General features: G+C 37.8%; 1 protein-coding gene across 1 annotated transcript in view; it reads left to right on the forward strand.

The window, feature by feature from the left end:
• dennd1a (DENN/MADD domain containing 1A) overlaps positions 1 to 12,126 on the forward strand; it is a 128,878-nt gene that overhangs the window by 91,439 nt on the left and 25,313 nt on the right. The window contains exons 16-19 of the mRNA XM_062031063.1: positions 2,867 to 2,907; positions 6,312 to 6,383; positions 6,455 to 6,511; positions 9,945 to 10,049. Of these exons, the coding sequence (XP_061887047.1) occupies positions 2,867 to 2,907; positions 6,312 to 6,383; positions 6,455 to 6,511; positions 9,945 to 10,049 (275 nt within the window). The remainder of the gene's footprint in view (positions 1 to 2,866; positions 2,908 to 6,311; positions 6,384 to 6,454; positions 6,512 to 9,944; positions 10,050 to 12,126) is intronic.

Raw genomic sequence — 12,126 nt, forward strand, 5'->3', positions numbered from 1 at the left:
CTATTGTTACTATAACAATCTACAAGGTTAATGTAGGTTGCTTCTCTTTCTTCCCCTCCATTTTTCTGCATTCTTTCGTATATCAAGTTATCGTTACGTATATGTATTGTTGCATTTGAACAATTGTATTGTTGATAATAAAGGTAAAGTATTGGTATTGTTTATTATCAATAGCACTATTTCTATTGGTATTCATATTGCTCCATTTTTAGTGTAATAATGCTCATTGACATTTCTGTATTATTTTTTATTTTTGCTAACTGCTTATTTGCTATTACTTTTACCATCATATTTGTACATGTCGTATTTGCTGATATTGCTCTGTTGTTGTTGTTGTTGTTGTTGTTGTGTTTGCTGTTGTTGTTTTTGTCTCTCTGTCTAATCCTCCTCTTGTCCCCACAATTCCCCCCTCTGTCTTCCTTTTTTTTTCTCTTTCTATCCCCTCCTGCTCCGGTCCGGCTGCACCAAATGATAATATAAATACATTTAATAAAGTCAAAATACAAATAAGGCAACAAGAGAAGTAAAGTAAATCTGAACAGCCGATATGGGCATCTACATCTACTATATGATTTGCCTGAGAACTGGGCAGGACATTATTTAAAAAAAAAAAAAAGATTCTCAATTTATTCTTGACAAAGCCAGGAACAAAATCAGGATTTGTATCGAGGACGCCTTTGAAAGATGGAGACGATTAAAGGCGGACGCCAAACTTGCTAATTTCCTCCTTGATAGGTACTGTAAGTCAGGCATTTACGTTTTCTTAATACTTGTAATATTTGGAAATGGACATTTCGTATGTAAAATACAGTCTATGATCTTGTCTAACAAGATGGTGCTTAGCTCCTAGTGTAATGCTTAAAGTACCACTGATAGTGACACACACACTCGGTGTGGTGAAATTACCTTCTGCATTTGACCCATCTCCTTGTTCCACCCCCTGGGAGGTGAGGGGAGCAGCAGTGGTGGCTGCGCTGGGGAATCATTTTGGTGATTAAATTCGAACCCTTGATGCTGAGTGCCAAGCAGGGAGGTAATGGGTCCCATTTTTATAATCTTTGATATGACTCGGCCGGGGTTTGAATTCACAACCTACCGATCTCAGGGCGGATACTCTAACCACAAGGCCACTGAGCAGGCTTAGCATGCTAGCCCGGTCAATGACACATCGACATATAGGCTAACGGAGGAAATATATGCCCGTTAGCCTGGATGTCGATGTGTCAAAAATACATTTTTGACACATTTTCAACAAATAAAACCTATGGGGAAATGGGTAGTGTCAGTGCCTATTTTGTTCTCAATATGCTGATACACTGAAGAAATGGGTTTAAACATTAGCATGGCTAATTGTGGTTTCTGGTACTGTATGTGCATCAGGCACATATGGGGTGGTATGTAATGATTTTCTACTTCGTGTATTGACATGGTAGTAGGCTATATGATTTATGCGTAACGTGGATTGGCTCATAAAATCACACTCTGCTCTGAAAGATGGTGATGTGCGTACATGGAAGAGAATGCAGTGTGTCAGGTTGGATGCAACATGGAGTTATGCTGAACGAAATGTGGCGGTAATTTTACTGTTGGCCTTGGCTTGCCATTAAAGTCCCGTATTTTTCGGACTATAAGTCGCAGTTTTTTTCGTAGTTTGGCCGGGGGTGCGACTTATGTGTGAAATTATTAATACATTACTGTAAAATATCAAATAAATATTATTTAGCTCATTCACGTAAGAGACTAGACGTATACGATTTCATCAGATTTAGCGATTAGGAGTGACAGATTGTTTGGTAAACGTATAGCAGTTCTATATGTTATAGTTATTTGAATGACTCTTACCCTAATATGTTACGTTAACATATCAGGCACGTTCTCAGTGGGTTATTTATGCATCATATAACATACACGTATTCAGCCTGTTGTTCACTATTCTTTATTTATTTTAAATTGCCTTTCAAATGTCTATTCTTGGTGTTGGGTTTTATCAAATACATTTCCCCAAAAAATGCGTCTTATACTCCAGTGCGACTAATATGTTTTTTTCCTTCTTTATTATGCATTTTTGGCCGGTGCGACTTATACTCCGGAGCGACTTATACTCCGAAAAATACGGTAGTCCTATGCGATATATAATATACTATATATTATTATAAATAATTATTTTGATGGTGGTCCGTGCGGTCAAACTGGACATTTTAGCAGGGTAATGCCAACAATCTGTCCCGACTCCCGACGAAAATATTGCTGCGTAACTTTACAAATACATTTGGCTACAGGACATTAGTAAAATGTGGCATAATTGGGGCGGCGTGGCGAAGTTGGTAGAGTGGCCGTGCCAGCAATCGGAGGGTTGCTGGTTACTGGGGTTCAATCCCCACCTTCTACCATCCTAGTCACGTCAGTTGTGTCCTTGGGCAAGACACTTCACCCTTGCTCCTGATGGCTACTGGTTAGCGCCTTGCATGGCAGCTCCCGCCATCAGTGTGTGAATGTGTGTGTGAATGGGTGAATGTGGAAATACTGTCAAAGCGCTTTGAGTACCTTGAAGGTAGAAAAGCGCTATACAAGTATAACCCATTTATCATTTATTTATTAATTACTTAGTAAACCATCTTGCAAGAAGCATATACAAGAGAAAACTACAGCGTAGGACTCGTCGATTGCCATTTGAAGTTCCTTGGAATAGGATTCGGAGTTGGCTGCGTATCTGGCAACCTCAGTCATGGAAAGGGGGAGGGGACTACAGAATTTTGACCATGATTGCAGTACCATTTCTGGCCACATTACTACATATGGCTCATTTAAATAATATTTGGAACTGTTCATCATGTCCACCAAAAATACCTAATAATTCTCTCCACAGGAAGTGACAAATCCTACCACCAGTGGCTGAACACTGTTAAGGTTAGTACAGCTTTGACAAATGCCCTTCACAGACCCAGAAAGAAATATCATGTGCTCAAACAGAGAGTTATTAAAATGGATATTTAGATTATGTTAGTGTTTTCCACTGTCTTACATATGATTAATCTACATTGAAGTGCTTTCTTTCCCATGTAAAGAACATCCGTCCATCCATCCATCCATCCATTTCCTACCGCTTGTCCCTTTTGGGGTCACAGGGGGTGCTGGAGCCTATCTCAGCTGCATGTAAAGAACATATTAGTCATATTTGATTCACAGTAGTTTTTCACTTCTTCCATGCTTTTATTGACACTTTTTAAAAAAAATAAAACTTGCAAACTTTATTATTCCAGTAATTTGCAATAAACAGACAAAACAAAACCAGGGTATAATTTGTCATCGCATCACTATCATGACTAGATATGACAACATTAAGCACACATGCTATCCATATAGTAGCTTACCTTACAATGTTGCAGTGTCGTAGGTTTGGATACTGTAGTGTAATATTATAAAGTCTCTACTCTATACCTTACACCAGTTGTCTGTTTTCTGTACTGTCTACAATAAAGTGGGCCTCCTTACTGTGGCCAAAAGGTATATCCTGAGAACACAGCAGAACTTGAGTCTCCTCTATTGCGGTTAATAGTTATCGCCTCTCATTCCAGTGTAAAATGGTCTTCTCAGGTGTCCCTGGTCTCAGCTGATTACTACTGCCCCAAGTAGAACCGAGCCGAGCTAGTACCATCCAGTGGGAGTGCCATAACACAGCCATCTTATTTCGCCAGCCCATCCAGACGCTGGCGTCTTTCTTTCTAATATAGTGGTACCTCTGGATGGGCATTGAAACCCAGTTCCATAATGGCACTAGTGCTGACTTACAATAGTAACCAGACTGAAAAAAAGACGCTATTATGCCTTATCTCGGTACTTGTCGCCACCTGCGACAAGTCCTTTACCGGGATATTGTACAAATAACGTCTTATAAGTAATATAGTAGTAGTGATATTGTACAAGTAATGTCTTATAAGTAATGTAGTAGTAATGGTATTGTACAAGTAACAACTTGTAAGTAGTAATGTAGTAGTAGTGATATTGTACAAGTAACATCTTGTTAGTAATATAGTAGTAGTGATTTTATACATGTAACTGCTTGTAAGTAACGTAGTGTCTTGACAGAAGCAAACAGAGTCTAACGCTCTTATTAAACTTTATTGCTGACCTTAACACCATCAACAGCCCTCGTAAGGCTGTTAACATCGGGGCAATAGGCTAGCCACAACAACAACAACCCATCACTTTTATATTTATTCATTTATTTATTATTTATTATAATTATTTTATTATGCACAAATGGTGGTTACAGTGGGCAAGCTTGCATTTAGTAACACCAGGAATTAAGAGCATTATAACTCAAGCAAGTTGTTTTTGCATGATATCTATGTTCTGTATTGCTGTATTGAATATGCCAATTAATTTTAGATGTTATTTCCTATTTTTCAATGTATTACTTAGTTATCATTTAATTTATATATTTGAAGTATTTAAGTACTAGTCCGTTTAACTTGAATGTCACAAAATTTCATATAGATTTAAAAGGCATTGTTTTTGTGTTTTTTTTTATTATAGTTTCCATTTTTAAGTACTGGTTTAGGCAACATTGAAGTACTGGCACTGTTTATAAAGTATTGATTTGGTACTAGAATCAGTTAAAATGTAAACGATACACATTCCTAGTGGTACCTCGGTAATCTGTTCCAAAAGGTACAACAAATGACTGATGCCTACAAAAACTGAAATAACTTTTCTAATAAAAAATATGTAAATGCAATTATTTTGGTCAAGATACCTAAAAATGTGAACTCTAAACACATATTATAGAAATGTATCTATTTTTACTATGCAGAGAACAATATGAAGTACTTATAAATGACAAATTAAAATGACGGCAAAGAGTGGAAACCGGGAGAGAAAAGCACAGGCACATTCGTATTTGGCTACTAGTTCTTTCATGAATATTATTTCTGTAGTTTTTCTCACCTTCTTTTAATCAAATGGGTCACGGTTGTGAAAGTAATGGCTAGGTGAGGACCCAATTGCAGGGAAGCAAGGTGAAAGAACACTTTAGTGGTTTATTCCAACAACTGCCAAAACACATACAACGATCGGACAAAGACAGCAAACAGAACTAAATACATTGACTAACTAGACCACTGAATACACCTGGACTAGACACAAGTGGAAGGAAAAATCAGGGGCAGGGCAAGACACAGGTGCAACCAGTAACACTAACAAGCACAAGGGGAACAAAACACAGGCCAACAAAACAGATCACAACAAAATGCTTTCAATTGTAACTTTGTTTGACCTAAAAATGTGAACTCTAAAGACATTATTATATACATATATTTTTTCATGCAGACAACCATATGAAATACGTATAAACATTAAAATGACGGCGTAAAGTGGGGACAGGGAGAAAAGAGAAGAGGTACATTTGTATTTTGCTACAAATGTTTTCTTGAATATGAATTCTGCAGTGTTTCTCACCTTCTTTCAATCCAATGCTGGCACTTATAACTTTCTATGGCCCCATGGTGGATTATTTTGCAGACGTACTCGATAGAAAAACAAAGACACTGAATCACTAATATATGCGGTTTCTTGTTTGGACACTCAATTTCACAAAATGATACACAAACGAGTTGGTTAAGCAGAATGTTTGGCCATACAACAAACCAAAATTGTATACGAAAAACTGGGGCAACATTTTTTGTGAACTTTTTTTTAATCGAATAATATTATAAAAACCCAGGTCCAACCCTACTGCCTCCACAGCACGCTACAGCATAGAGTTTACTCAAAGATATGTTGTACAGGTGAGGTTAGTTAAATTATGAATGTGTGTTTGTTAAGTACTAGATTGCGCTGTGGACAAGCACGCTCTTACCATCACCACCAGTGCTCAAACTCATGGACTATATTATGAAAAATAGTGAGCAGCATTAACCATATTATATTGCTTTTTTAAGGAGTTGTAACTAGCAGAGTGAACATTTTTCACAAATGATTGTGGTAGACCTTGCACTTCCTTACAAATACAATGTGTTGGCATTAACTTATTTCTGTGACTTGACTACTAAAAGCAGTCATTCTGAAGACAGACTACTGAATCATCAGTGGAGGAAGTAAAGAGCATACTATATGATTCTTATTTAAATTTTTGTGTATTTTTACATTTTATGCTTTGAGTGCATTTCAATAATTGAAGTAGTCTCTGTGTCAGTCCAAGCCAGGCCTATGGGCCGCTTGGGATGACGTTCTTTTACAATGTGAGACCAATCCTTCTATTAATTCACTTAGGTGATAACACCATCCTGTGTGTCGTAAATATTTCCTAACAGAAAGGGAGCGGGGCTATCTTGAACTCAGTGAAGACGAAGGCAAACCCAGCCATGAAGACTGTTTATAAATTTGTGAGTACAACCAAAAAAAAAAATAGATCAATAAAAGGTATGTCTTTGATAGGAACTTGTTTATTTTACAGGCTAAGGACCATGCCAAAATGGGTATCAAGGAAGTAAAGAGCCGGCTAAAGCAGAAAGTAAGTTGCTGATCAGAGTAAATGTACATTTGTAATAACGATGTAGTAATAGCAGCTTAAGTGGTATACAAAGGTAACACAATCACAGGAAATGTAGTGGTTAACTTTTTTCCAGCCAGCATGGGATTGATTCCCACTTTGAGTCATTCGCTTTGTGATTAACTGCTGACCAATTGAAGGTGTAGCCTACTTCCAGCCATTCATTTTCTACTGCTTGTCCCTCTCGGGGTCGTGGGGGTGGCTGGGGCCTATCCCACTTCCTATGGAAAATACTCTGTAATGCTTTTATGCACATTTGGGTCTTTGACGGGCCTGTGCAATCATCTAGTGTGAATTTCCACAACCCAGCATCATTTTAATCAGCTGTTTGTATTCGAAAACAAGCAGTTGGCGCCATTGTAACAACAATTATTTACATATGACCAGCCTTACAACACGTTTCTCCAACCGATACCTCAAAGATCCCTTGGCAAATATTTGACACACTATCATGTCAAACCCAAAGGTTAAGTAGAACTGCAAAGCTGTTGGATGCAACATCCTTACCTCCCAGCCACAGAGGACGTCAGACCAAAGTAGATTCATTTTATTTACAATGTTAGCTTATTCTATTAAAGGACCAGTAGCGTCATGGTTAAAATTACATTAACAAACTCTCTCGTATTTTATTCTCCTGTAAATTAATCTTGTAGTAATTTCCCATTATATCAATTAGTTTTTGAGTAATCGGTAGATAGCTAACTATTTTGAACGCTCCCTTTCAATCACTAGACTTGATATGTCGCCCCCTCTTGCTGCGAGGTCATATATAGAACTGGAGCCCATTTCCCAACACAGTTTGAATAAAGGCCTGTAAAACTATTTTTTTGACAATGTAATTGCATGTTTGTCACCCTGGTCCATAATTACTTCAAAATCGATATGGTTAACATTATGATCAAAAAAGAAAAAAAAAAGTTCATTTCTGGACTTCCCTGGTCTTCCATCTCCTCTTCTATAGACACCATAGCCTGTGTTTCTTAATGCTCTTTCAGGATTTCCTCAAGCATTTCCAGAAAAAATCAGTAGAAGATGACATGAAAGTCTGTCTCATTTTGCATAAGTCAATTTGACTGGAGAGGTCCATATTTTCCTCATATTCCCATCATTTAGAAATGTATGCAGGCTGATCCCTTCTTCAGTTGATTTGCTACAACCTGCAACAACGCGTCATGGCAACATATTTGCTAATTCCTTTAAATGCTGTGTGAAAATATTGTGATTTGGGATGAAGATGCTACCAAAATACATACTACACAATATGAAATTGCCACCAATCTTCACTAGGTGACGTCAGTGGGTGGATGCAGACCCGCCCAACTTTTTGGAAGCTAAAAGTGAGCGTTCCAAAATGTGCTAAAATTTGTTCGAAAACCAGCCTAAAATCACAACTGCGTCTATTTTGGGCGGGATTTTACCTTTAGACATATTTTTTAGGTCCAGAACTATGAAATAAGTTCAGTGTTCAGTTTATTTCAAACATACATACGATACAATGTAATGCATCACATATTTCCAGTGCTAATGTTATCAGTATTGAAGGTGCCTTTTAGGCCATGTCCACAGGAACACGGATAGTAAAAAAAAATAGAAAATTGTAATTTCCCCTCAGGGATTAATAACGTTTTTCTGATACTGATTCTGATTAATAAACACATATTTCCACATATTTCTGCGTTTAGGCTTTTTGTCCACACGCAAACACATTTTTTTGTCCTTAAAAACGCAGACTTTTGCAAATGCTGGCCAAAGTGTAGAGCTCCAAAACTCTTCGCTTAGCTTATTCGTGTACACGGCACAAACAGAGACGTGTACTCCTTTGATGCTGTCACGGTTGTGCATTGTCATTTCCAAAGCTCACAATACTGCCTTGCTGGCTTTAAACACTGTAGGAGGATTATGTTTAAACGTAAATATGCTGCTATTTTTACTCAACATTAATAAAAAAAGACACATCAAAATGTGCTTTGCGAAACTCCCACCAGCGCTAATGACAGTCAGCTGTTTTGAATACGATCGCTGTCAAACCTCCACTTGATGGTACAACTGTGACAAGCAAAACTTTTTGCTCTGTGTCGTAAGAAAGATGCAACATTATCTCATGTTTTTATCCTTATTTAACAACAGATCATGAAGTTAGCTCATGTGTGTTGGGTCCATTTGTGTAGATGGAGCCAGGGGAGGCTGTGCACGCGCGTAAAAAGCGAGCGAGGAACTTAAAAGAAAAAAACATGATGTAGCATCCTCCTTGTTAATGTGTATGATGTTAAAGACAATATGCTGTACTCTTCATTGAACATATAACATATCACAATATCGATGATTAAATGCTTTATGATTCCACAAGATTTTTGCGCCGCACACGCACGTCCGTTCATGCACTTTAGGCACTTAAACATGCAAGACGGTTTCCTTGGTTCGTTTGTGAGTGCTGATTTTAGAAATAATGTACACTTAACTGTACATGTAATATATCACCATGTTGCTGATTAAACATGCTATAATTCTATGAGTCTTTGGTTTCAGCAGCACAGGCGTACATGCGCACTTTAAACACTAAAACAAGATTCATAATGTTCGCATGGCTCTGTGTACGTGCAGGCTGATTTTAAAGATAATGTACATGTCATTGTATGTCTAGTATATCACAATAAACATTACAATACCAGAGGTGTAATGCTACCAAGTCAGCTGATGCTGCTTTTTCAAGGCTTCTGATTGGACAAAATGTATGACAGCAGGTGTATGCATTTTTGAAACTACACTTGTGTGGATGGAGATTGTTTTAACCCTGGATATGCGTTCGTGTGGACCTGTCCTTAGGCTCCTGATCTTGGTCAGGGGGGCACGGTACCCTACTTGTCCCTATTTGCTCTGACTTACAAACAGAACCACACGATGGCCATGTTTCTGGACACACATTCTTGGGGTTCATGTTAATATTGTCTATAAGACAGGACATAAGAATATACAAGGAATAAGAATATTCCTGTTTACATTTTAATCAGCATATTCACAATATTGTTACTGATAACGTCATGATGTCAAAACAAACACACGTGTTTTTTGGCCAAGAAGAGAGAATGCTTGTGTTGCATTTTGTTGCCTTTATACTCCACTATTGTAAACCTTTACCTACTCCAGTCAACGCCATGATGGACTAAAAACAAATCCCACATCTGAGCATGTGCAATAACACTTTAAATATACCACCATTTCCATCTGTATATGAACTAATATCAGCTTGATTGGGAATTGATTATTTAAAAAGGTGTTTTTGATGTCTGAAAGATTTTCCAGTATTTAGAATATCGTAAAAATACAGGAATATTGTTTGCATTGAAACAGTGATTTTCACAGTAAGTCCATTCATGATCTTGCTTCCCCACTGTAGGAAATTGCAGATATTGGACCAGGAATGGGTGTTGGTGACAATAAAAAGAGTGAGGGAGCACCACCCACCTGGGATGACCACAGAGTAAATTGGCATTTTGGACTGGTAAGCATTTTCACTTAAAAACATAACTTATATGATTCTTCTGCAGAGTTAAGTGCTCATCAATATATTTGTAATATGCATATCAAAATGTAGATTTTAATATTTATCTCAAGGCTAATCAGTTTTTACAAAACTACCTGCCTCATATGTCACCTTTTGTGTTGGTCCAACATCTGCTTCCCAAAACGCCACTCTACACAAAACAAAGTTTGATTAAAAAACAAGCGCCGGTACCTGTACTTACACTCAGGAGCTGTCATACGCACATTTTGGAGGCACACAGAACTTGAGGATGTGATGGAATGAAGCAAAATGGTCACTTTTAATTTAGCTGTGTATTAAACATACAGTGGAACCCCGATTTACGTACTTAAAGGAGAACTGTACTTTTTTTTGGAATTTTGCCCATCGTTCCCAATCATTATGAAAGACATTAAGACAGATTTTTTTTTTGTTCATGCATTCTAAATATTAAATAAACGTAAATAAAAGTCTGCTTACAGTGGAGCCAATGGGAGCTCCACTATTCCGCCCATAAAATCAGATAAATAACCATTCAAAGAGTGCCAACAATACTCAATTTACATTTTGTGACTTGAATACTAAACCAAGTATTAGTGATATTGTTATTATAAGCGCTAACACAGACAAACTATTTATAGTGGCAACGTAATCACTTCCGTGTCTCCCTATGTTTACAGCATGTGAGTGGTCTGCTGTTTCCTCGCTTCCCTGCCCCCTGTAAGTTTATTATAGATCATAAATCATGCATCTCACCTGAACATGAGACGTCTGAGTAGTTAATCCGACAATTTGGGACACTTTGCCAGCCAATTTTGGACCTGGAACTGGCGAGAACGACACGAAAAGTGCTTGTTTCCTCCCGCCCTCACCCCGTTTCTTTGCGAGGATTATGAGACATTCTTCACCTAAATGGGAATATATGGACATCCTAGCAGTCGACATCCTAATGACAGTTGACGTCGCACAGTAAGTGATGTTTTATTAAGTTTGTTGGCCCTCATAAAGTCTGCAGTGAGAAGAAATGTGATGCGTTTTTTAAAATTAATGCACCGTGTATGCTTAAAATGATCAAAATACCTAAATATTAAATGTTATTATAAATGTGCCTGTTACTACATTACATGGGGCGTTATAGCTCGGTTGGTAGAGTGGCCGTGCCAGCAACTTGAGGGTTCCAGGTTCGATCCCCGCTTCCGCCATCCTAGTCACTGCCACTGTGTCCTTGGGCAAGACACTTTACCCTCCTGCTCCCAGTGCCACCCACACTGGTTTAAATGTAACTTAGATATTGGGTTTCACTATGTAAAAACGCTTTGAGTCACTAGAGAAAAACGCTATATAAATATCATTCACTTCACTTCACTTCACCTATATACTTACAACCAGTGATGGGCAGTAACAAGCTACGTACATGTAGCCTTGCTATGTTGTTTAACTAAATTTTCCAGTAGCTTTTCCTGTAGCTTAGCTACTTTTTTAACAAGTAGCTTTTCCTGTTGCTTAGCTACTCTTAGACCCATTTAGCAAGGTACCTTACATTAAAGCTACAAGCTATAAAAACAAAAAAGACAGGACAAAAAAAATAAAATATAGAGAAAATACAGCGATCTGGATGAAAGTGTATTTTTATACACTCAGAGAAAATCCATGATGATTGTTGGTGTTCGTAAGATTACTCACAATTGGCTAAGGTTAGGGTGAAACATTACAGATTGGGCAATCAGAGGCAAGATAAGGCAGGTCGTCGAAACTAGTTAAGCAAAATCATAACAGTCACTCATGTCACATGACGACGAGGGAGTCGGAGACAGAGGGATGCTTCAAGCTGACGACTCAAAAAAAGACAAACTAAAACATACTTGAAAATGTCAGAGGAATTCTCTCCCGTAGATTAGATTTTTCCTTTAGTAATGAAGATGACGTGCAGGACACCCACAATAATGTGTGTTCTTAGCCATATTTAGAATGTATGTGTTTAGCGAAAACAATGCCCAAAACCTCAGTTTTTAGTTGTTTACTCTGTAAACCAAAATCATAACTGCTCTCTTCATCG

Source organism: Entelurus aequoreus, linkage group LG21, assembly GCF_033978785.1.
Source record: "Entelurus aequoreus isolate RoL-2023_Sb linkage group LG21, RoL_Eaeq_v1.1, whole genome shotgun sequence".
Lineage (NCBI taxonomy): Eukaryota > Metazoa > Chordata > Actinopteri > Syngnathiformes > Syngnathidae > Entelurus > Entelurus aequoreus.